Here is a 27,112-nt window from a genome sequence, read left to right on the forward strand (position 1 = left end):
TCAAGAGCCTCCTCCAAGACCATAATTCAAATGCATCAATTCTTCGGCGATCAGCCTTCTTTATAGTCCAGCTCTCACTTCATACATCACTACTGGGAAAACCATAGCTTTAACTTTATAGACCTTTGTCGGCAAGGTGATGTCTCTGCTTTTTAAGATGCTGTCTAGGTTTGTCATTGCTTTTCTTCCAAGAAGCAGGCGTCTTTTAATTTCGTGGCTGCTGTTACCATCTGCAGTGATAATGGAGCCGAAGAAAGTAAAATCTCTCACTGCCTCCATTTCTTCCCCTTCTATTTGCCAGGAGGTGATGGGACCAGTGGCCATGATCTTAGTTTTTTTGATGTTGAGCTTCAGGCCATATTTTGCGCTCTCTTCTTTTACCCTCATTAAAAGGTTTTTTAATTCCTCCTCACTTTCTGCCATCAAAGTTGTGCCATCTGCATGTCTGAGGTTGTTATTTTTCTTCCTGCAGTTTTAATTCCGGCTTGGGATTCATCCATTCCAGCCTTTCGGATGATGAATTCTGCATATAAGTTAAATAAGCACGGAAACAATATACAGCCTTGTCATACTCCTTTTCCAATTTTGAACCAAACAGTTCTTTATCCAGTTCTATCTGTAGCTTCTTGTCCCACATAGAGATTTCTCAGGAGACAAATGAGGTGATGAGGCACTCCCATTTCTCCCATTTTACTAGGAACATCTAAAACTGCTAGTCATGACACTTCCATTTGCAGTAAAATGCAAGGATACTGAGCAAGAACACTTATTATTTTTGTTGTTTGTTGCTTGTTACCTGGATGTCTGCAAGCGACTTACAGCATTTACTTGGGGAAAGGCTGTGCCTGAATAGAGATGAATGACTTCTTCCACCACCACCAGATCATGTCAGGTTGGCTCAAAAATAGGTGAAAAATCAGGGGAAAGCTTATGTCTGATCTAATCTGATTTCAGAAATAAGCCAGCCTCCCTCCCTGAAACTCTCCTCTCTCTCATGGATTCTTTCTCCCTCCCATCCTCTGATCCCACAAATTCATTCTCTCCCTCTCTTCAACCCCACTTATCAGTCATGGTGATTGTCTGGTGAAAAGAAATTGCATATAATTTAATTTATCACTGAACAGCAAAAAAAAGTGTGGGCTATTAAGGGCAAAAGTGTAGGCTATTAAGGGGACCTATCTGCTGAGCTGGTGGGGAAGGTTTATTTTTTAGAGGTTTGGGGGGATGGAAATATAATTATGTGATACAGCACAGACTTTGTATGCAGAACCGTGGTAGGACTGGCATCTCCAGATAGGGCTGGAAAAGACTCTTGTCAAAGCCCCCAGAGAGGTTATGCCAGTCATTGTAGACCATACAAAGTCAATGGCCTGACTTTGTAAAAAGCAGCAACTTACTATATACTGTATAAGTCAACTGAAGGTATTGGTCTCAATATCATTTGAAATGGCTATCTCATGGGTGTTCCTGTTTTATTGTGAATGTACAGCATTCTTCAATGTGTTCTTGGCACAATAATAGTGGTGAATTTATTCCACTTTAGTTTCTTTTGAGGTGCTTTCACAATGCTATCATATTATTGCTGTTCGGAGTGGCTATAGCACAAAAAAGTGGGACTGAAATAACGAAAAACATTTGTGGTACATAAAGTTAAAGGATTTCAGTAGGAAGTTAGTACTGAAATCAGGCTTGCGTGTAACTGCCCCAATAGCATCATGAGCATGGCTTATCATGATGTGTGATAAAAAGGACATCTGGAGGAGCCCTGGGTGGTTGTTTTTCTCATGGAAGGTGGATAGGAAGAGATATCTAGAATTTGACACACTTGCAACCCTTTCTCATGGCATAGCCTTGGTCTCCTTTTCTGCTCACTTTCCTCAAATGCAATGGTACACAGCAGGAAAAAGGATGTGTGTATTTCTCCTCCTATATTCCCATATTTCCAGTTCTCTCTTCCCCACAGCCCCAGCTCCACTCACTAGCCTCCACCCTTCTTTCAAAAGGAAGTATAATCAGGCTTCTTTGTCAACATGAACCATGAGAATCTATTTTAATTGGTAGTGCTTTTGGATAACCGAGGGCAAATGAGACATGGTACTAGATGTGTCATTAGCAATTATGTGTGTGCTTGTGTGTTTAAATTAATAGGTACACGTGGGCCCAGTTTTCATTGGGACCACAGTGTGTGGTGGAGTGCAATTTGGCCAAAAATGCTATCTAAGCTGCTCTTAGGAAGGAAAGTTCCCATTGTCAAAGGGAAATTTTCATTGATTTCACAGCAGGAAGAAAAGGTTAACCCTTATCTCCCCATGCACAGCTGCTGTGATGAAAATAATATACACACCTGCTGTTTAAGGTTTTTTTTTCCTTAAGGGGGTGTGCTAATGATGTGTATAGCCATTACTCATCTAATTTGGTCCTAATATCTGCTAAGAACCAAGTTCAGATGTTATTTCTGAAAACCTAATTATGGATGTATGCACATGGGCCATATTCATGAATGGAGAGAAAGCATGTGCACAGCTTGAGCTGCTTTGAAGATTTTTACTGCAGCTAGATCACTAATTGGCAAGCTATTTTCCATTTAAAACAAGTCTGCTTGCTCAGATGGGTACACTGCAACAATCAATGCTGATGTGCTCCATGTCATGCCTTTCAGCTAAATCTACTATTTTATGTTCACCTACATGGGCAAATGATTTGGGGTGGTCCAACGTGTTTTCCTTGAAGTGTCATTGTATGTAGCAGAACTTGCATGTCATTCTTTTGAAACTGAAGCACCTTGTTGTCTTCAATGTTCCTAAATGCTTAACTTAAGAGCATACGGTGGCTGGAGCACTCCTTTTTCATGCTGATGGGCATGAACACTAGGACACTGAATACATGTGCAATATCGTATCAACCCCTGAGAACTATAGTTTGGTTAAACCTGGCATGACTCAACCCCACAGCACCATCCATGGCAGAGAGATCCTCCTGTAAGCGAACACATTTGAGAACAAAAAGCGTTTTGAATCTGGATGGGGCACAACAAACAAGCTTAAAATATTTCCATTAAACAATCAGGATAATTGGTTGAATTGGTAGACCATGTGTTTCACAGCAACCTGTGAGATTCATCAGATGTCAATGGCTAACTGAAGAGGGGTGGGAACTTCTGCAGATGCAGTTACCAAGTAGCAGAGTACGCAGTCATGAAATTTCACAGCAATGAACGAGAGAGGTTAGCTCTAAAAATAACCTATACAAATTCACCCACAAAGCACAGCTGGGTTGGGGTACCTGGTCTATTGAATGCTAACTGAGCATGCACAATATAGTTTAACATTCTAAGTTAACTTTTCAGGGATATGATATACAATTTGTAACACAGTCAAGCATTACAATCTGGACAGGTCAGTTTATGAAACCAGGTACAGTGGTACCTCGGGTTTCATACGCTTCAGGTTACATACGCTTCAGGTTACACACTCCGCTAACCCAGAAATAGTGCTTCAGGTTAAGAACTTTGCTTCAGGATAAGAACAGAAATCGAGCTCCAGCAGCGCAGCGGCAGCAGGAGGCCCCATTAGCTAAAGTGGTGCTTCAGGTTAAGAACAGTTTCAGGTTAACAACGGACCTCCGGAACGAATTAAGTACTTAACCCGAGGTACCACTGTATTGAGCATTTCAGTGCCATCCCTACTGAAGAACCAAATGTAATGTGACTTTAACTTTGTATTTTCCAGCCTTCTGTAGTATGAATATTTAATTATTATTAAGAAAGTAATGTTCACTTAAAGATAATGGGGAATTATTCTCTTAGATAACAGTATTACTTAAGTAATAGTATCCTGTGATTCTTCATGTCAGGGATGTAGAATCTCTGACCTTTCACAAGATGAATTCCACTTCCGTAAGCCCACCCAGCAAAGTTAATGGTCAAGGATGATGGTAGCTGTAGCCTAACAATGCATCCCAGCTTTGCCTTCTTTCAGGAATTAGGAGTTGAGTGCCAGGCAGGCAGAATATGCTTTAAATGGGTACACCTACACTCATACGTGCTCCAGGGACTTCTTGATTAGTGAAAGTAAAATAGATGATCTCCACCTGCTAGGCTTCTTTTCATGCTCCATAAATTTAGAGGAGGAACCTCCTCATCCCGCCCGATTTCTCTTCTACCTGCATTTTCCATGGATCAGGGTAGGGAATTTTCAACCTTTGTGACAACTGTGATTAAGCAGTATAGCTAAATAAAAATAAATAAATAAATAAATAATGAGATGCTCAGTATAGTAATTTACCTGAGCATTGGAACTCTAAAGACATCTGCACATCTCAGTCTCATCATGGCCATGCTTTTCCTGCGGTTCTGCAAATTGTATTCCAGTGGAAAACAGAGGGCACACTTTGTTATCAGAAGCTGTAATAGTTCTGCATTTTATGACTGAATCTAATGGGTGATTAAGATTATAGGAATATAATAGGAGAAATAATTCTTATGTATGTTACCTAGAAAAGAAACATATGTTAAATGTTATTTACCTATCATTTAAAATTAGGTCAATTTTGCCGTAGTAATCTTTCAGTAATCAATTTTGGGGTTTATTGTAAAGATTGGCTAAATGGCTAATGCATTTTGAAGTTTGAATTTGTACTTTTCTTCCAAAAGCCCATGACCTATTCCTTCCCAAAGCTTTGACCTATAGTGGTGCGTCAACAGCACACAAAATATGAGTGATATACTAACTGCTGTAGGAAGGACGGGATGGAACTCATAGGGCCAAGAGCAGGGGGAAATTCTTCAGAGAAGTATGAGAATATAAATATGGTTTTGGAAGAAGAAACAATTGGCAGTACAGGAAAAATGTATTCAAGGCTGGACCGAATTCCAGCATTGCTTGAGTAGAGTTTCAGCTTACTTGGATAGTGTGGTTTCTAAAATGTGGTAGAAGTGGTTTTAAGCACATTCACTGCATTCTGAGGCATTTGTTTGAGAAAAGAGGGTGTATGTCAAAACTCTTCTTTTCCACACTTAAAATATCTATTTGTTTTTAAGCTTGGAGCTCCTTCGGAAGTGTATTTTACTGCCAGATTTTGGGGACCCTCCAAAACTCTTACACCTGCAATAGGTTACAATGCAGAATTGCTTATCTGCACTTTGGCAATGTTTTAATATAATGTGTGGGTATGGAGCAATCTGAGAAGGCGAAGCCCTTACAGCATAGCTGCTGTGTATGCCCTGCTGAGTGCTATTTTCTTCCTGATGGCCTTGGTGGTCTTTTGCGCATCAGGCCTTATGAAAAAATTAGGACAAACTGACTGTATGAAAACCCAGTTTCATCTTTGCAGACTCTAGTGTGCAAACTTCTAGTGTCATTCCCAGTAGTCGTGCAGTGTTTCCCAAATGTGGGTCTCCAGCTGTTTTTGGACTACAACTCCTATCATCCCGAACTATCAGGACCAGGGATCAAGGATGATGGGAAGTGAAGTCCAGAAACAGCTGGAGATCCAAGTTTGGGAAACACTGAGAATGCATGATTTGAAGTCTCATACCTTTCCCACTCCATTGTGTCAGAAATATCCAGTTAACAGGTGATGTGAATGGGTTAATGTACCACAGGTGCTTCAGGTCTAAAGGGCTGGGATCATATAATGTGTGGCATAAAGTTGAAGGTTTAAATTATTATCCTCATTGGCCTGGTTTTCTCAGTTCTCACTAGCATTGCATAACACACTCAGCCAATAGAAACACAAACTTTTACCCACATGGGAAGCTTTAAGCTTTAGGAAAACCTCTTTGGATATTGGTTGAGGAGAGGTGCTAGTGTGGTATAGTGATAATTAAAAGTGTTTTCAAGTTGGCTTTGGGATTTTTGTACTATTTGTAACCAAATGAAATAAAATAGTCTGCCAGCTATAATACCTGGCTAGGTATGAACTTTGTCATGGTTGCTTTTTGAACTGCTCGTCCTTCCAACCTGGTGCAGTTTCGGCTAATAGTACCAACTTCCCCTGTAGGGGTGTGGGACCCATTATTATGGTCTGTCCCCGGAGACTTGTGGACCACAAAGGATTCCTGTGAAATTTTCTGGTGAATAGAACTGGCAATCCTGCAGAAGACCTTATTTTGTTATGGAATGACAAGATGCAGAAGGTTGTAGATATGATAGATCTTGAGCATTCTCTCCAACACTGTGGAGCATATTCAGCTCCCTGGTATACTGGGGAGCTGCATGTGATGAAAAAGACCATGCGATGGCTAGAGTGCAGGTGGTGGAAGTCCCACTGCAAAGATGACCAAACATGTGAGAGCACCCTATTGTGCTTACTGCATGGGGGTGAAAACAACAAAGAAGACCTACATCATTGATTCCATTGGGTCCTCTAAAAGTCAGCAAGCGGAACTAGTGAATATGTGGTTCATAGGCTGTTGACACCCATATTGGTGGATGGAGTCCAGGGTACCTCAGAGACCCTTTGTGACCTGCCTGAGGACAATGCCATTCGTCTCCATAGCATGTGAGATGCCAATACTCCATCAAGCCATGTTTAGTGGGAGCAGTTTCAGTTTTTGCAGCCTGATTGAAGCTAGATAGGGAAACATGGCTGGGTGGCTTCAGTGTGTGATATATGCAACCTCATGATAGCGTGGTGCTAGCCACTGTGGAGGTGATTGTGTGGCCATTCATGGGGGGAGGGAACCACCTGGTACCCAGTGGTATTTTACAACTACTACCCAGTTGTTAATACCCTCTTTGGACAAGAAACTTGAGAGGGTTGACCCATTGCAATCTGTCTTCAGACCCAGGTTCAGAACAGGTTGTGCATGCATTGGGAACCTTACAGTTTGATTACTGCAATGTGCTCTGCTGGTGCAACCCTTGGGGTTAGTCTGGAAGCTGCTTGCAGGATTTGCACTGGCAGCCGATTGCTAACATAAGGCTCAATACAGCTCAGGACCAGGTTACTTGAGAAACTTCCTTATTGCTTATAAACCCTGTATGTCGCTGCAGTCTGTGGAAGATTTCCTCCTGCAAGTTCCAAAGATCTGAGAAGCCTGTTCCACAGTAACTGAAAGCAAGGCTTTCAGTGTCACTGCCCCTGTTCTGTGGAATAGCATTCTTTACAAAATATGACAGGCACCACCCACTATCTGCACTTTCCAAAACAATTGAAGACATGTTTGTTCCCATAGGCTTTCACAGCTGGATAAATTTTACTACAAGTGTCTGTTTTGTTGTATTTTAGTCTTGTTTTAAATGCATTTGCTGTTTTTGTGTTTTTAATTATCTCAGGTATAAATGGTTTTATAATGTGTAGAAGATTATTAATAAATCAGTATTAATAATGATCATTCTAATTTATCAAGTGCCTGTAAATTTCTGATTCCATAAATAAATTCATGTTTTACTTTATTATAAGGGCTTTAGTTTACTCATGAACTGTACTAACCCACACTCAGCTTATGCTAGTCAAATTCTGGGAATCCTCTCTACTTACAGGGCATAGCTCATGCCCCACACTCTTCCCAGATTTGCTCCAGAGAGTTGGGGGAATCTCTGCAACAGCTAATTAAACCCAATCTTCCACTCCTGTTGCAAGACCAACTACGCATCTGCCACTATCCTAGTTAAGAAACAAGGTAGACTACAGTTGCAAGGGGCGCTGTGGTAGTTCACATGTTTTGCATGTAAAATGATACAGATTTAATACCTGTGATCTCCAGGTAGGACTGGGGAAAACTCCTGTCTGAAACTAGGACAGCTCCTGATAATGTGTACAATAGTCTTGCTCAGTGCAAGGCAGCTTCCTTTGAAATGTACAAAACTTGGAATATTAAAGATACCTGTAAATGTATAGTTTAGCAGAATGTAAAATAACTAAGAGTACTGCATTGTCTGTGTGTTTGTTACTGTATCATGTAATGTCCTGAAAGTTATAAAGATCAGGTGTAAAAAGTTAGAATAAAGTACAGGCAGCGACCATTTTGCACTACCTACATGCAGGTCCTTTTGGAACCAGAAGAGGACAGAATGGGGGGCAGGGCAGAATGGGGGTGAATTGGGGTTATGCATGCTCTGCCTACACCAGGAACAGAACCCCTGTGCAAAATGGTCACCGCCTGTACACTAAATTATATAATTGGTTTAGTAACAGCAGAATTCTGTTCCCGTCTACCCAAGTTCAATTGGACTTGCTCCCAAGTAAATGCTGTAGGATTGCAGCCTAATATTGTACTGACCTGACAGTAACTTTTTGGCAGTTATGTAGATCACCTCAGAGACTTGCTAGAAAGGCAATAAACAATTCTGTTGCAATGGTTTTTACTCATTTCGGACAGATGTACATATTTTTGTGTGTAATATGTTTATAGAAAATAAATGTACAAAATAAGCTTTGTGTTTCTTAGAATTAGTGCTGCATTAGTATATATGAACATAAGCAATTAGTGTACGAGTGTGTTGCACATATGCATGAGTGTTTGTGCACAAGTATGAAATTCTGTGCATGTCTACTCAGAAGTAAGCCCCACTGAGTTCAGTTTTATTGACTGTCAGGGAAATTTGTCTGGATTGCAGTCATAGTGAACATAAAACACACTTTATTTATATTTTAGTTAAAACAGAGCCAATGAGCAGCAGTGAGATTGCTACTACAACAGCAGACGGGTCTTTAGACAGTTTTTCAGGATCAGGTAAGGAAGCATTTGCCATGTGTAAATATGATACCCATATATGTTTCAGATATTTAATTAGGAAACTGTTTCTGAGTAAAGACAACCATACATTCTGTGGATTTTCATGTGTGTATTTCCCTTATTGGCAGCGGTTGCCACTTATTAGCTGCCAAGTCTATTTTGAAATTAATAGTGAAATTCTATACACGTCTACTCAGAAGTAAGTTCTGCTGAGTCCAATGGGGCTCCAGTTCCAGGTGAGTCTAGCAGCCTCAGTTTCGTCTAGCAATATTTTCTTCTTAGCTGAAATACAGAGCTGTTACTGGTGACATTTACTGGGCACCCTTTAGTCTCAGTGTAGTCCAAGCCCACATTTTATTTGGCATGTGTAAAGCAGATAGCTTTGCCTCAAAGAATCTAGGTTTGTGTGAAGACAAAAGTTTATCAGCTGTGGTGAGAACCTATTTTTTTAAGTGCCAAACTGTCCCAGTTATTGCAGCAGGAGGTAACAGCCAATCTGCACTGTTCATAGCCAGCTACTGCTGCAAACTTAAAGATCCTCCCACCGCCCCTAATCTTGACAAAGAAAAAGAAATGTACATTTGAACAGCGAAGGTGCTTCAGCAGTTTTACTGCTGAAAAAAATGGGTTGCATTCCGTGTTAGTCCTACTCAGAGTAGATCTATTAAATTAATGGACACGAGTAAATTAGGCCCTTAATTTTAGTGAGTCTGTTCTGAGGAGCACTTAGCTGGATGCTGCCCACTATGCCTGCCTGCAATACTTTTTAAAGGCCAACCAAAATGTCACAAAATATTATGCAAGGTTTCAAGTTTGATATGTCAGTTTTACAATCTCAGTATTGGTACACTGTCATTTTTTTTCAAGATTCTAGCTGAGAAAATCCAACAAGGAATGCTTCCTTTTTGGTTCCATAGCAGCGTGAATGTCTTCAGCCATCACTGTGCTTGAAAACATGCTTTGCGATGAAAAGGTTTTGAGTCTGATCGGTAGCATATCTAGGTTGAATGGGGAAGTCCCTTGTCTGTAAAGCTACGGCTAGTCAGTGCAGATAATACTAAGTTGAATGGACTAGTGGTCTGACTCTGTGTAAAGCAGCTTCATAAGTCACACACAGTCATTGGAAGGAATAAATAATAAAACGCTGAAGAGGAATTGCTCTCTTATTGGCATTTGTTTCATTCCTCACTACCATGTGCTAAATAGCTGTTTTCAGTAGTGGCTATAGTTCTTGGGAAGGAAAAATGGAAGTATGATTGTGGGTTTGAAGAATATCTGACTCACTAAAATGCCACCCTTGTATAAAAATGCTGACATTTTACAGCATTTAAATTTAAGAACCATGCATGGAGTAATTCATTTAATTCAAGTGCAAAATTGTGAGAAAAGTGGAGAGTTAATTAAATGGCTAGAAATATGACAGGGTGTGTTAAAAAGGCCTTAAAGTGTGACATATTTTTAAAACGGTCCCTTAAGAGCAATTGCAAAAGCCTAATTTGCAATAAAGATGTTGAGAATTGTTGTGCTAGCCTGGATCTAGTAAAGTATTACTTGGCGCTGTTTTAATTTTATTAAACTTCATTAAATTTCTAAAGTTCCTTTAACAGAAATAATATTTAGGTTAGATGTGTGTGTTTACACTTCCATGTGCTTTCTTTTCTCCTCCGTACAGCAATTGGAAGCAGTGGCTTCAGCCCAAGACAAACTCACCAGTTTTCCCCACCACAGATATACCCGTCCAAGTAAGATGTCTGTTACGTTTTAAAAAAAGAAAAAGAAAAAAAGTGGAGTTAAACCTCATTTATAATTATAATTGAATCCATCTGCAAAATCATAATTGAAATCAGTTTACCCTTGAGAAAGGTTGTACTTTAGAATAACTACAAATGTATCTTTAGACGTAGAAAATTGTTTAATTAATTAATTTGTTTTGCACAGTGGCCAAGGAATTTACATTCTGTCATGCAGCTTAACCAAAACGTTTGCATGTTTCTATCTAATACAAAGGCTTTCCTGTTTTCTGTCATTTTTGTAACGAACAGCAGACCATACCCGCATATTCTTCCTACTCCTTCACAAACGATGGCTGCATATGGGCAGACGCAGTTTACCACAGGGATGCAACAAGCCACAGGTTATTCAACGTACCCACAGCCTGGTCAGCCCTATGGAATCCCATCATATGGTGAGTAAAGTTTTTGGGGAGATGGTGACAAACAGTTGTGTATTGGGCTGTGAAGTCACTTTGCTGATGAGTGCAGCGTTACTTAGTGACAGAATACCGCATTTTAGTAGCTTAAGCATAAGTATGTTGCAAAACCACTGAGGCCTGAAAAGAAGTAGAGCATTGTTCCATGATTTTGGAATCACACTCCTCAGTATTTAGCAGCATCTTAACTTTCACATCCCCATGTCTCCCACTTTCTTGCTATGCGCTGTTTCCAACTAATGTCCTTGCAGAAACACAAGAGGTTTTGATCCAGAGGGAAATATCTGCTAGTAGAAGAGGGGAGGTTATTTTTTTAAAAAATCCCTGTCCCATCAGCAGTCCCCAGTGTCCCACAAAAATCTGTTCTGGAGGATATGCAAACCCAATAGAACGGATTTTCAGGACCCTCCTGAAAGTTTCCCCCTCCCCCTCTGTTGTCAGATGCCTCCAATGGAGTAACAGAGCAAGGAGGGTCATTTGGTTCCTAGTCTGTGGGTATATGTTGCTATATTATGTACTTGAATGTCCTATGACAAGAACCAAGCTATATCTATGGTTTGTGTAATAAACAGAAAGATCAGTGCACATTTTCTTTATGGAGCATTAAGAATGTTAAAGCAGCATGCATGGTGCATGTAGATGCCCTTGCTGCATTTTACTTATTAAAGCATTTCTTATGAAATATAGAAAGAATAATTCAACCAAACTTAAGTCCCATTAACATCAGGTGCCCTTTTAAATGTGTTGTGGGATGCGGGGTGGTATTGGTTTGTTTTTGTTCTGGTTTTACTATACATTTTGTGTTTTTTATCTTGTATTTTTGTGTTGTGAACCGCCCTGGGATCTACAGATGAAGGGTGGTATACTACTACTACTACTACTACTACTACTACTACTACTACTACTAGATTTCCAAGGCAGCTATTAAACATACCCAATAAAAGCAACCCACAATTTTATTTAAAACAACAGTTAATAAACCAAGAAGTACTCAACAATTGAAACAGGAGCCAAAGAACTACATAATAATATATCCAAAAGTACTGCCTCATATAAAAAGGCTTTACACTTTCTCTCCCTAGATGTTGACTGAGAAGGGCACTGGCTCATCTCAACTGGAAGCACGTTGCCCTAAAAGTTTTGGTGATCCCCACTGTTGAGCTCACCATTGAGGACTTCTGAACTATACTATCTCCCTATATAATGGAAAATAAGTCCACTGGGGTTTATTCTCTAATAAAGTGTGACCAGAATTTCTGTCTTAACCAACAAATTAAATTGACTGAAACTCGGGAAATAATGGGTTATGTTTTCTTTAACTGGCATTTACAAATCCGTTTCTTTTGTATTTGCTTAAATCTAGCAAATATAATCTTGTGACCTGTTTTAAACTTCATCTTAGTATAGTGACTATCAGGATTATACTTTCAAGTTTATTTTTAAATGAAAGTAAAAATTAAAACTTTGGCCACTTGTGGTTTATTCCTTTAGTGTTAGAACTGATTTTTTAAAAATACATTTTTTAAAAAATAATTGAAATTTATTCTTAAACTGTTAGAATAGGAAAATTGATCACAATGCAGTTTGGTTATTTGTTGCTACTTTGTTATGTTAATACAGTTTACATTCTTGTTTTAGGGTTTATATCCTTTTTTTGTAATATTGCCAGTTGGTCTGTTTTTGTGTTTCTTTCCCCCCTTTTTCTGAACAGCAAAATTTTAAAAACTCCTTTTGATATATTTATACATACTTGATAACGATTCAATATGGTGTGATACATCACAAAGATAGCTGTAATAACAAATCAGAACTGAATTTTTAATTGAACAATGATTAATTTACTCTGTAGTAACTGAACATTTTATGGAACACTCTGGCAAAGGCTTTTTATTATATTGTACAATGAGAGAATGGAGAAATAATGTTTGTAACAGAGTGAGCTTGGCTGGTGGAGATGATTGCCACCGACAGCTGGTTGCTAAGACTTTCTTGGCTCTAATGCTTCAGCAAAACTGTTAAAAAGACTTTAAAATGCAGATTTCCCCCATTGCAGGATGGTTTTCAGTTACTGCTTCTTTATCAGACATGCTGTTAGAAGTTTATTATTTATTTGAATTAGGTTAAATACACATATTAACATACATATATTCATGCATCAGCATAATTCCCATCACTACCATCATACCATTCATGAGTTTTCCCTCTTAATGCAGAGAAGAGGTTTAAAAGAGTTAGGATGGCTTTTTCACAATATAGCTGCCACGTGGGGAATGAAATTTTACTCCCCAGCTGCTTGCAATGTTATCATGACACTTGCTTCTCCTTTTCAATGCACCCTTGAGAGTGGATGATTTGCAGTGGAAAAATAATTGAGGGTTTTTAAAAAGGAGAAGCAGCTTACACACCAATACATGGTCTACATGCAGCTTTGTCATATCTAAAATTGCAAGTGCATAATCCACATGGTGATTTTATTTTGTATGCCAAATCACCAGATTAGCTCCAACGGATTTGTTGGTCTTCCTGTCACCACCTGCATGCATCTTGCCTCACTTCAGAAACCCGGGTCTGAGCTTCAGTTGCATTGCCGAATGTCACTGATTCTCTGCAGCAGTTAAAGCTTACCTGTACAACTGGGCTGCAGGCAATACCCTTTTCCAACACAACATAAAATAATAGCCTATTATGGTGTGGATGCAAACCAGAGGTGCCAATGCATATGGCAGGCTGCAAAATGTTATTTTTGTCTCTATCTGTTTATCAGGCTAAATACATTTTATTTTTCTGGATTGTATTTATTTAATGAAATCATTTTCAGGGTTGTAGATGTTTGAATTTTGATGAAATTCAATAAGAAAAGAAATAAAAAAAGACTATATAATGTTACTCCAGTCTGAAGAGACATCTCAAAGGTGTGGGATCTGTATCGTTTACATGGCAAAAAGGCTGTATCCCTTTTGCAGTTAATAATGGATATGTGCCTATAGGCCCAAGCAATAATTTAAAAAGCGATAATTTTTCCACTCTCAGCCCTGTTTTAAAATGTCTAGGAAAAATCTTAAAACTATTGAGTTGTAAAAGGTGCTTACTGTATGTGTTAACATTGGCCCCTGGTAACTAAACCAATTAAAGCGTTGGGACCCAGGTGGTGGAAATCCTGTATAGGCAGTTGCCCAGTTACCATGAATTCATGTACAGGATTGCACTGTAAAACTTGTCAACTTTGGTAGCTAAGAAAGTTTTAACTCACATGCTGGACTTTGTAAATATGAAATTCCCTATTGATATTCTGACCCTCTTTAATTATTAAGCTCTTGCATGTGAAAAGCTATAGAAGAAAGAAATACTTATATTAATAAAACAAGTTTTCTAATGTCTTTCTGAATGAGCAGAAAACAAAAAATGTATAATAGTATCAAATGTGCTTTAAACATCTATAATTTCACAATTTTAAGCTAAAACTGTCACTTTTCATTCATACACCCCACCATTTCTAAACTGATAATGTAACGGTTGCTAAATAGGTGAATCTACAGTATGCTCATGCGAGATTTAAATTAAACAAGAATTTAAATTAGAAAGGTTGTGTCAGTTCAGACAGTGCAGCTTAACTAGATTATGGGTTGGTGTCCTTTTGCATACTTACATGAATACTTGTGTGATTTTATTTAATGCCCTCTGTTAAAATATGAACAACTAGCTTTGCTATCACTAACTGATTTAGGTGCATTGTGGGCAGGCATCAAGACAGAAGGCGGATTATCACAAACACAGTCACCTGGACAGACAGGCTTTCTGAGCTATGGTGCAAGTTTTAGCACTCCCCAGCCAGGACAGGCTCCATACAGTTACCAGATGCAAGGTCTGTATAAAGTAATTAGAATTCGTTTGCTTTTCACATGTTGTTCTGGTTTTGTGGGTTTCTAAAAAATAATAATAATTGAAAATGCAGGTAGCCAAATGAAGATGATAGCAGTGTATATTATGTGCAAAACTAGATAGATTTTAAATGCAATTTTGCATTGTTGATAATAAATTAGCATTTTTAATTCAAACCTAAGTTTTAAAGGTTTCATCAACATAAGCATTTTAAACATGGCTATTTTATTATGTGATTCCAACATTACAATGACCTTTATTGTAAAATTCCATTTATTGCAGCATAGTTCTCAGCTGTGATAGAAAACAGAGCAGTGTGAAAAATGGTGTCAAGAATACAAATAAAACTGACATAATTTCATCCCTTAGGTGTGTTTTCTTTGTCTGTAAATTTAAGATGACATTCCCTACAAGTTAACTTGTCAGAATTATTTAGGTAATGTTGGCAGTATAATTTGGAAGTTCTATAAGTGTTAGATGCTATCAGTTGTGGTTTCTTCCCCAAAGTAATTTAAATGTTTACTTGATATTATACATAATGCCTAATATATTGTATATTTCTTTGTGTTGGTACTTATGGAATCCAGTTCTCCTTAGGAATAGAGAAAAGGATTCAAAACTAACCAGAAACATGATCTCTAATTTTAGACTGGGTCAGTGGGAGCTATGCATGTTGAATCCCTTGGAAACCTTAGAACAGATGTTATGAAGCAGAGAAGCCTTAATGTCTTAACTGTATCAGACTTCGTTGATGCAGAATAGCTTTTAGGATGTATTGATCTAGTCCTTAGCCAGTAAGCAAAGGAAACATTTACCTTTAGAACTGACAGCAAACTTAGAATGGCAGAGGTGATGATCTGACATAAGGTCTAGATTAAGACACATTACCACCAAGTTTTCAACAGAAAGAATAAGATTTCTTTCATCTTTCAACTGATTATTTTTTTTTAAAAAAAATGGAATTATGTCTGAGTCACATCTTCTTTTGTAGGATCTGGCAGCTGCTTCAGCCTCATTTTTAAATATTGCTTAATTTTGTCTTCTTCTTTTGGAATAGTGGCCTTATCATATAACAATTCAAATATGGTTAGCAGCAACATTGCTGAGAGCAAAAGCAGCAGAATTGGGGCCGTGATTCCTGCATCCTACATTTTTCATATTCTAAATGCACAAGCACTTTTGCATCCTTCTGAGTTTTCACAAATCACCAAAGAGCGATTTTCACAGAGGTTCAAAGGGTTCAAAGATGTGCCTTATCTTCTCCTAATTAGTATAAGTTGAGGACTATAGGGAAGTTGCATATGTTGGTAGCTGTAGTAAAATAGTTTGAAAATGGCATTTGCTTCTTTCTTATCCATGAATACTGATTCGTACAATCTGAAATGGTACAGTGGGTCTCACTTCTGCATAGGATTGATAATTCTAATCTGAGGTTGTGATGGTGAAAACTGAAATAGCTTTCTTTATTGTGGATAAGTTAATGCAAAACACCTTTGCTCCGGCTTTGCCCATCCTTGGTTTTAGCTCCGCCTGTTGCTGGCATGCAGCCTTGGTCTTAAGTATGGAAAGCTAGTTCTGGACCCTGTAATGTATATTCTGTTTTTATTTTGTTTTTTAATGTTACAGTTTTGTTGTCCTAAAAAAATTAATGGGTGTCAAACCCTCAGTAAGTTAGGGACTTCCCCTGCATGTGGCTCCAATGGGTTGAGCAGAAAAGACCAATAGTGAGTCTAAAAGTTATGAAGGTGGTTTCTGCATGTGCTGTAGAGGGAAGTGAGGGGCAGATGGGGCTCACCAACCTGGGAACGTAGCCCATCTAGGAGAAGGAGAACTCTGTACCAAAACCTCCACTGCCTTGTGGGATACCTTCGGGAGAAGAAAAGGCCAAGGAGTAAACCCTAACAGGAGTCCTGGAGACGGTTGGGTGGTGCCTTGTACACCTCTTTCTGGCAGCTTCTGCAGCCACGCTCGTGCCAAATGTATTGCTCTGCTTTCCTTTGGACCTCATCAGCAAAGCCGAGAGAGAGGTTTTGTGAGGATATCCATACACACTGCTCAGGTTTGCATCCTGGGGAGGTCACTTTGGTGCTTATAACACAGCAGTTTGACTTCACCCCCAGAGGCGCCCTCCATTTTATCTCAAGACAGACGGATGCCAACAAAAACACTGAAAGAACTTCCATTTATTCTTACTCTCTGCTTCCTGTTTTTAACCAGTTGCTGTTTTTAACAAACAAAAAGACTTCTGTTCTTATCCCATGACTGCTAAGCTTACTCAGGAGTCTTTGGTGGGGTATTTTTTCAAAAGTGTTCTGAAAGTCTTACATACATAGTGTTGTGGTCCTAGCATTACTCACAAGCCAATTGTTTCAACATGATTACTTATTTATAAAATGTACTTTTAATTTGCAAAGGTGCAAAAATGATTTTTGTATAATGTTATAGTGCATAGGGTTAGATGGTGGCGCTCACTCTTTTTTGTTGATCTGCATATCATCTGATACAATAGCACTGTGCATTTGTGGCATGACATACCTTATTAAAATGTGGCAAACTTTAAAGAATGTTTTAAGTACTCCTAAGCTGATGTTCTTGGGTGGTCTACGTAGCAGTTTTCAGAAACCTGTTCCACATTTGTTATGGTCTGTGAGACCCTACTTGCTCTCCATAGGAGTCAGTAATGGCATAAGATGAAAGAGATGTTTGTTGTAATATGCTGGCCTAGGTGCAATAACAGTTTTCATTGGCTCTTGTGAACTTTCTGCCAATATGCAAGAAAGGCAAGTTTACAATCCTAAGCATGTTTACTTAGCCATAAGTCCCAATAAGTTCAGTTGGGCTTACCCCCAAGTAAGTAGACACAGGATTGCCGCTTAAGTGTTATTTTAGATGTTAGATATTTTTCTTGCATTTCTGTGAAATTTATACATTAATAGATTCTATATAGGAGTACTTCTATGTACATATCCAATTAATCACAAACAATAAAATGTTTATTCTTAAGAAATGTTGCACAAAGTAGTTACTTGGTCAGCATGATCCCACTCATGTTTACTTCAGAGTAGAGATATGGATATCTATTAGACCTCTTTGCTGAGCAACATTCGACAATTATTTTAATCACTGTCCCGAAATAATGTCCTAAATGCTTAGGCACTGATCTATTTTTATTTTCCATATTAATATAAAGGTGAATGTTTTTACTAAAAGCAAGTAATGTGTATTTGAAAAATTGGGAATTGAAACCCCTTCTTCCTGCTATTGAAATATCTCTTTGTTCTACTAAAATGTTAACGTGTGTCTGTTTTTTCATATACAACTAGTCCTGATTTCTCCAAAGGCAGTGGGTTGGATCCTGAGAACTGCAAGCAGAAGAAAGCTCACAGAAGGGGATTTTCCCCACTGCAGTCTTCTGCACTCCCTGCTCAAAAGCAATCTGTCCTGAGGGTTGCAGGATCATTCAGAACAGGGTGAGATTGAACATGAGAGGACTGCTGTGGAAGGGATGAATTGACACCTTCTGTGAGCCCACTATTCATTAATTCTCTCTTTCTGTTAATTTTCATTTGCTCATCCTGTTCTGTTCTGGAGGGTCCCCAACCACAAGGACCAGGCAGGGTGGAGGGGGCCACTGGGAGGAAGTTTGTAAAGTCCCCTTCTGCAAGCTTGTTTCTGCTTATGGTTGTCAGGATCCAACCTGATGTCTTGAGGTATCCATAGTAAGTGTCTGTATAACTGGATGGCTCATGAGCAAGTGTATAAATAACTTTTTATTGTTTTCTCTACGGCATTTAGAGAGAACACTAGTTAATGTAGACTAGTTTAGCTAAAGGATTACCATGTAAGTTGTTTATGCGGTAAATCTCATACTTCATCTAAGGCACCTCCCGCAATATGGAGCCCATTATATGGTATTTACAAAATTAAGGAAGGAACATTTCTAATATACTGTGTAGTTTAGATTTCCTTTTTAGACTTTTCAAAGTGAGGATCACTTTTTACAAAATCATTTAATTACAATCCTATGGAAGGGCCAAAAGGCAGTGCTATTTTGGTGCCGAAACTCACCATGAATGCCTCCCCTGTTCTATTATAACGGCGATGGTGCCCACCTGAGAGGTGCCGGCTGCAAAAAAGCCCTACCAAAAGAGATCTCTATCCTAGGAAGTGGCTGGGAACTGAAGGATCCCTCTACCACACTCCAGCTTGTGTGTGTGTGTGTGTGTGTGTGTGTGTCTTAGTGTCTTAGATACAGTTCCAAGCATATCTTAATGTCATTCTCTCAGATATATTTGGACCATTGTTCCTCTCATTGGTTCTCCTTTTGGTACCTTAGTTATTAGCTATTCTGTAATCATGATAAATGAAAAAGGCAGATTATGAGGGTGCTTTGCTACTTCAGTGCCTCCTGGAAATTGCAGCTTTTTGTATTCCCCATTCCCTCTCCCCTCCTCCGTACACTTTCACTATTAAGTGTCCATATGTTCACATTTGCTTTTGGGCCTAAAAGGAGGCTGCTGCCCTTTTAGAAATTCAGCTTTGTAGATAAAGGCACTAAAACCAGAGTGCCCATCTGTCCATTTTGGGCAGCTAAGGTTGAGATTGCTGTGTCCAGGCACATTTAGACTATGGCCTTTCTACTTGAAATGTCATATAATAATTCTTGTAGTGTCAGGGGCAACAGTAACTTCTCAAGGAAAGAGAAAACTGCTGCCCAAGGCTGTATACTCAAGAACATTTAATGAACTATAATTATCTGTGCCATTATTGAGAAGCCCATAAGGTTCATAGATTGTGGTGAAAACTTCTTTTGTGTTTCTATAGCATGGAAGAAAACATTATAGCAATAATAAAAGGTTTCATTTTTAAGGACTACAAAGTATAAGTCTTGTTAACAACAATAGAAGTTTGGAGTTCCCAGTATCTTCCAGGATATGTGTCATTTCCTCCCCCCCCCCAAAAAAAAACCCCCACAATGTGACATTGAGACATATTTTAATAATATTTATTTATAAACAAATAAATCAGTGGGGTTTCCAAGTAATTTTTTTAGGACCACAATATCTATGTAGTTTTGTACTGATTTGAAACTTACAAGGCTACATAAGCAGAATAACTACATAAGCAGATATTGCTCTGGATTACTATTTAAGACAGTAGGGGGAGATCTCATATTTGAATGCTTATCCAAATAAAAAGCTTCCTCCACATATTTCCAAGGAGTAGCTGTGTTCGTCTGTTTCAGTAAAATCAGATAACATTAACCTATTTATCATGACATGGACTAGAGTTTACTTCATCAGTGCTTGATGAGTTATCCGGATACACATAGTTTGGGAGGGGGTGTAGTAAACAGGTGGTGGGGATGAAATATATAATGTACAGGAGGTGATAATTATGTCATTAATAAGGGTCAGTCACAAAACATGATAACAGACAGCCTGGAAATTGATAAGCCAGTAAAAATAGATGGTCACCTCCCTTGAACAAAATAACTTCAAACAGAGACTACAATATGAAATGAATTACACACACATACATACAGTATCCATAACACCTTAGCCTTCTTGTGAAGTAGACTCTAGTCTATGAAAGTTTATGCCATAATAAATGTTAGTTTTCAAGTGCCACCAGACCCTCTTGTTGCTTTTTCTCTTCACATAGAAAATCAGCATGTTAGTTTTCACTATTTTCAATAGTGGAGGGAGTCTTTTATATGAGGAAGCATTCTTAACATAGGAACCTTCCACCTGTAGTTTGAAGTGGCACTTCACTGAAAGTGACACATAGTGAAAACTGTGCCATTGATTCTACTGATCAAGCTTTGCTCTTATGTTATACCTAACATAATAGAATGAAGCAAAGTGATTTTGACTTCTGATTCTACTCTTAATACATTCCATTTGAATAACTTTTTAGCTTTCACACAATCTAGAACCCTGGAAGTAATGATTTATCATTCATCATTCACAGTATAGTCTTGCCTATGACACAGGAGATTACTTATTATACCAGCATATGAAAAATTCTGTTTTATCGCTGTTGATTTGTCGTGTTGTTCTTTTTAGAGACATTGTATTGACTATTCATATAAACTTTCCTCCTTCTTTTGTTCTGTTTCAGGAAGCAGTTTCACTACATCATCTGGAATATATGCTGGAAACAATTCACTTACAAATTCTACGGGATTTAACAGTTCGCAACAGGTAAATATATGAAAATTATTAAATGACAGGGTGCGAAAAGTGTGTTTTGAGAAGGATAATACAACTCATATCTGTAATTCTACACAAAACCTTGAAGTTCTTTAGAATTTTGAGGCTTACCTTAGTGTTACTTGTAACAGCCCCTCTTTATTGCCTTAAAAAAAATATCAGGATAATATTTAGACCCAATTCTGATATAGTTTTTCTAAAATTCAATTTCCTATTTATGCAAAATAAATAATGTTTGTGATTTCCTACTCTGCAAAATCCAAGATGGCAGAGAAATTGAGGCATCTGTTTCCACTTCCACTTTGGAACACACACCAAAAAGTAAGCAGAATGTTGATGGGAAAGTCTCTAATACAGCTTTTTTCTCAACTCTGGCAGGAGTATCCTTCTTACCCCAGCTTTGGCCAAGGTCAATACGCACAGTATTATAACAGTTCTCCATATCCTTCGCATTATATGACAAGTAGCAACACCAGTCCAACAACCCCTTCTTCCAATGCTACATACCAGCTTCAAGAACCACCATCTGGCATCACAAGTCAAGCAGTTGCAGATCCTACAGCAGGTAATTGCATAGATTTGATTGTACCTATAGGCCACAATTTGGTACTTGAAATGTATTTTTAGAAGAATTCTGAATGTATGGTGGCACTTATTAAGAAAGGACTGGCTCAGCAAGGGGAAAGTGGACAGCAGTGAGTTTTTAAATACGGGTTTTTTATAGTTACCACCTCAAATAATTTATAAGCACCAGCATTAAAAAGTAAAAACAAAGATTACAAGATGTGTTATAGTCTTTTCAGATGTTGAGCTCATTACTCAAACTTTAGTTAATATTTGCCATCATGACTATCCCAGTGTTCATGACTGGTAGGTGGGGTAAGCATGACACACCATGGCTTCTCTGGTGGCACTGCTGCTAGTGGTGGCTCCACTGCAGCAAGAACCCGAAGTGTTGCCCAAGTGGGTCTGAAACTACCATCCATGGTAGCTGGTGGGAAGTCCTGAAATGGGACGTTTCAGGGGTATCCACAGCTCTGCAGATCCCCCAAAGAACTTCTGGTTTTAGGGCATCTTAATTGGACCAGCCTGGAACAGGCACAGCCAAAAAAAGGATGTGTAAGAACTTGCTTAGGATTAGGATTGCTTAGTCCAGCTGCAACCCTGCGTACATTTACTTGGAGTAGACGCCACTGAACGCAGTGGGACTTCTGGAAAAGCTTGACTGCAAGTTGCAAGTCCATATTTAGCTATAATAATCCCCAGATGTTCCAGTCATCACTAAGCATCAATCCAGAGGGCTTAGGGAGGATGGTGGCCGTTGGATGATAGTCACTGGGAGAAGCTTCAGCAGTGAGTTTTATCCCACCCCATTTGACCCTCTTTGCCCCATAATATTTATCAGAGATGCTGGTGCCCTACTTCCTCCACACTCCAAAATTTAAGCTGAAAGTCCTCCACAGAAGACATAGTTTTAAACTAATTCTAAACTATCTTTAAACTGATTTCAAGAGCAAAGAATGTGAGAGAGCAAAGAACAAAGTTTATAGGAATCAGTGAGCTTTTAGGTTAACTTTGGCCGGCTTATGTTCTATGAATTCTTGGAAGCTGGAGGATGTTTTGTTTTTTAAGAAATAACCCCTCCAAGTATAGGAAAGGAGAATTTTCAGTTGACTTCATTGTTGTATATATTTGGGTTAGGAAGAATTCTGACTTCCAGGAATTAGTGTACCACTAGTAACATAAATACATATGGTAATCTATTTAAAAAGTACACCAAAACTTTGTGTGGCCATTTCAGTGCATCATACTTAAAGAGAAACTAAATCAAAGAACTACAACTAAACTAAAATATAAGCAGTTTTTTCTTCTGAAGCAGAGTACAGTACAATCCACAGCCCAGCAACACCGATCAAAGATTCTGATGCAGAAAGGTTGCGTCGCAGCTCAGATGGCAAATCACGTGGTCGAGGCAGAAGGAATAATAATCCTTCACCACCGCCTGACTCCGACCTAGAGGTATTGTATATGAAGTAGCTATTTTATTTATTTATCTCTTCAGAAGCATTGGGGCAAGTTACAGCATACTAGGCTAAGAGATGCATAAAACCAAATTCCAGCACATGAAAATCCTCAAAAGCAAAGCAAAATTATAAACTCCAGCTAAAAACAATTCCACTCCTACTTAGTCTTATATTTTGACCTTTCTCACAAGGGAGTTTCCATCCCCTTCAAAATTACTCACCCCTAGATTGTGTCCTCTGCTTGCTGAGAGGTAATAGCTACCCAGGGCTTTACTGCAACACTTCTACTGCTTCCTGCTGGAAGGGCACCTACCTAAATCTAATGCAGGAATAGGAAACCAGTCACCTCCAAATATTAATTCTTAGTAGAAAAGTATGTCAATGTGGAGATGTTATATTACTTATTGATGTTGTTCTGAAATGTATGGGTTTCTCTAAAATAGTAAGAAAGGATAGCTTTGTTATGGTACAACATTCAGAATAGTTTGTTCACGTATACATCCATTGATCAAAGCTTTTTTTCCTATTTTAATTATCAACTTTACAGAGGGACCCATTGATTTGGTTATCTTTTTACAGAGAGTATTCATTTGGGATTTGGATGAGACAATCATCATTTTCCATTCCTTGCTTACAGGATCCTATGCTAACAGATATGGGAGAGTAAGTACCATGACAGTCAATGTCTATATGTCTTTGTGCAGAAAGAATCTAGAGTATGGTGTGGTAGTGAAGTAAAAAGTAAAGTAGGAGAACTGTCTAATGGTACCCATCCAGGTTTTCAGTGCTGGTGGCACAAAAACAAAATTAGTAGTATACAAGATTGTCAGATCATACATTGCTTTGATCTAATTATCAGTGTAATCCCATGCTTGTTTCCTCAGGAGTAAGTCCCACTACTTATTTCCCAACCAGTGTGGTTAAGGTTTTATCCTATAGCGTTATTTGACCATGTTTATAAATTAGAAGTGAGGAATTAAATAATTACATTCTATTAACGAACAAACCAACCAATATTTGCATGATTTTAGTATCAGCCACTGGGAAACAACAGCAGAAGATGGCTATTGCACTCATATCCTTCTTGATTGCTTCCCATAAGTATCTGTTTGGTCACTGTCAGAAACACCATGCTGGACTAGTTAGGCTTTTGGCCTTAATTTGCAGAGTTACCCTTAAGATTCTTATTACTGTCTCTGGGAGTTTCCCAGCTGAACATTCATGCTATTATGTTCACACAGAGGTTATAAGACATCATCAGCACTTGGTTGCTATCCTGCAATTTCCAGTTTAATTTCCCATCACCTTTTTAATTGGCCTTTCTGCAGTTGGAAAAATGATGGGCTATTTGCACTAGAAAGTGTGGGTTAACCACATTTATTTGGATTAACCACATAAATGAGGGCCCTATGACATAAGAAGTCTCATATCATGCAGGAAGATCATATCCTATGGCTCTTCCCATTACATTAGTCCAGTTTTCAACCTATGAAGCTGCCTTATACTGAGTCAGACCAGTGGTCTGTCTAGCTCAGTATCATCCAAACTGACTGGATGTGGCTCTCTGGGGTTTCAGGCAGGACTCATTCCTACATGGAGATGCCATGGACTGAACCTGAGACCTTCTGCATGGAAACAGAGCCTCTAGCACTGAGCTATAGTGCTTCCCCTGTTCTCCAAGGATTGACACTGGTATGGGAACAGCTGCAGCATGGTTTCCTCCCACATAGTCTAGGTCTTTTCACAGTATCCCAATGCACCGGAATGAGTAGTGCTGCAGCTGCTCCCACAGTGCTAGGCCCAACTATCACCCTCTCCTAATATTCTAAAACTTCTTCCCTTGAATAGCATTACTGCCCCATAATTCCCCTACTGGACTTTGGAATGTGAGGAAGTCTTTCCCACCCCAATTAAATTGATAATATACTAGTAAAGAAATGAATGTGTTGTCCCTATTACTTACGTTGAGTGAAAGCAAAGAACTATGTATTAGATTATGAAAGGGAGTTTGCTATGGCAGATATCAAAAAAAAAGAGTGCTTGCACTGTATGACTCAGTGTAAAAAAATATTTTAATTGAAAAAAAGGCACTGAAATTGCCTCCAATACTTTAAGATAGATCAAGCACTTTAATCTATAGAGAACTGAATAAATAACTTTTGATGTGTGTATGTCAAAGCTATCCTGCTATTAAATAAATGGGCTCATGTGTATATCTCTGACATGCTTCAGAATGATGATGTGATAAAGCACTGCACGCTACCCTTAAAACATTAGTCAACGTAATCTCTTTTTCTCTTGTTCTTAGTATGAAGTGCTGTTTTTACAAAGGCTAGATAAATGTTTAGGAGCACAATCAAACTTTTCAGTGTTTGCTGGAGGAGTTTTTTTCTTTCTCATCAAAAGGGTGGTGTACGTTTTTTGTATATTGTTTTGCCCTCAGTGCAATCCTGATCTCCCTTGATGTTGATGTCTGGGGTGCTGGTGATTAGGATATTGTGTAGTCTTCCATTTGGTGGCTTCCATTTGCTACCAGTTGGAGAGGCTCTACTGTAGCTGCCATATTTGGTGGTTTTCTTATCAGTGGAACTCTCCAAAATAAGGTGGGATGCTGGCAGCTTGGGATCCCCTAAAGGGCTTGATCCTAGATCTTCTCTGCTATTCCAGTTATAAAATGAAAAACTGGGGGCAGGAGCCAGGGGGCACTTCAATGCCCTGGCTGGTTCGATGCAGCAAGTTTTGGGATTTGGCAGTCAGTCCTCTACTCTACCTTGTTGCTCCCTGGCCAGATTGCTGTGCTGCATGAGTTTCTCATACTATAAGCAACTTTAGTGTGTTAGAGTGAAATTTGATTCATCCCTGAATGAAAGAAGCAACAGCAAACAAAACCTCATGTGCTCATTAGAATGCAGCTCAGAGCAAAAAGGAATTGGCCAATTCAGGACAACAACTTTTTGCTCAGAAGTGTCGTGAATGTGCATTGTACAGTTTGCCCAAAATCAGGTGTTCATTTTAAAAGAAATGCTAGGGTTACAGACACCAGTGAATGCAACATTAGTGAACAGGGCTCCCCAGTTGTACACTGTGCAAGTGTATTAATACTGCACATGTACAAAGTGGCATTTGATTTAAATAAGAGGCTGGCCACATGTAACCTTGCATGAGTGATTTGCATTTATATACCCAGCATCACATTTAAATTAGGTGCGATCCCTGCGACAGGGTGAGCTCCCTTTGCTTGGTGCCTGCTCCTGCCAACCTAGCAGTTCAAAAACACGTCAAAGTGCAAGTAGATAAATAGGTACCACTCCGGCGGGAAGGTAAACGGCGTTTCCATGCGCTGCTCTGGTTCGCCAGAAGTAGCTTAGTCATGCTGGCCACATGACCCAGAAGCTGTACGACGGCTCCCTCGGCCAATAAAGCGAGATGAGCGCCGCAACCCCAGAGTTGGTCACGACTGAACCTAATGGTCAGGGGTCCCTTTATTGCTGTTAGAGCTCTGTTTCAATGAGAGGAAGAAAAGAAGCAAAGCAACGAAGTTACAGTGACAAGTCAAGGGGGGAGGGGTAGTAATTTTGGCACTGATCAAAATTACCATTTTATCTTCTTCAGTAATTCTGCCATAGTAGTAGGTGGAAGTGAAGAAGTCCAGGTTTGATGCATTATATTTTTAGACCTTTTAAGATGGATCTAAATAGCTCACCTTTTTTTAAAAAAAGATAGCGTTATAACAAATATATCTGACAAACTGATGTGTTTCGTAACAAAAAAAATAACACTGATGTTGTGGATGCTAGTCATGGGGTGATCATGAGATTCACATTTCACATTTCTCACACCAATCATGATGGCAATAGATGTGGCTGGAGGGGATGTGTGTGCATTTTCTCATTAACAAAATACTGCCATTTGAGCGCAGGGCAAAAGCAATTTCTCTGCAATATAAGTATTATCTTAAATAAAGATGTTTAGATTTCATTCAAAAAAATGACCAGCAGCTGTGCTAAAAAAGAAAGTGTGGAAGTGCTGGATATATTCTTCAAATGCTTACAAAGAGAGATGCCTTCTGCAGATTTGTGTCTCTAATCAAATCACCTCTTGCAGC

The 27,112-nt window shown here is 38.9% G+C and overlaps 1 protein-coding gene across 27 annotated transcripts in view; it reads left to right on the forward strand.

The window, feature by feature from the left end:
• The window catches only part of EYA1 (EYA transcriptional coactivator and phosphatase 1), an 86,827-nt gene that overhangs the window by 17,777 nt on the left and 41,938 nt on the right, over positions 1–27,112 (forward strand). For 13 of the 27 annotated variants that reach the window (XM_053395892.1, XM_053395891.1, XM_053395896.1 and 10 more), the window contains 8 exons: positions 8,600–8,677; positions 10,353–10,422; positions 10,723–10,865; positions 14,614–14,751; positions 20,892–20,974; positions 21,362–21,548; positions 22,860–23,002; positions 23,587–23,670. In XM_053395892.1, coding sequence (XP_053251867.1) covers positions 8,600–8,677; positions 10,353–10,422; positions 10,723–10,865; positions 14,614–14,751; positions 20,892–20,974; positions 21,362–21,548; positions 22,860–23,002; positions 23,587–23,670 — 926 coding nt within the window. The remainder of the gene's footprint in view (positions 1–8,599; positions 8,678–10,352; positions 10,423–10,722; positions 10,866–14,613; positions 14,752–20,891; positions 20,975–21,361; positions 21,549–22,859; positions 23,003–23,586; positions 23,671–27,112) is intronic. The other 14 variants (XM_053395877.1, XM_053395894.1, XM_053395885.1 and 11 more) reach the window with 7 other exon arrangements.

The sequence above is a fragment of the Podarcis raffonei genome, chromosome 7, assembly GCF_027172205.1.
Source record: "Podarcis raffonei isolate rPodRaf1 chromosome 7, rPodRaf1.pri, whole genome shotgun sequence".
NCBI classification, from domain to species: domain Eukaryota; kingdom Metazoa; phylum Chordata; class Lepidosauria; order Squamata; family Lacertidae; genus Podarcis; species Podarcis raffonei.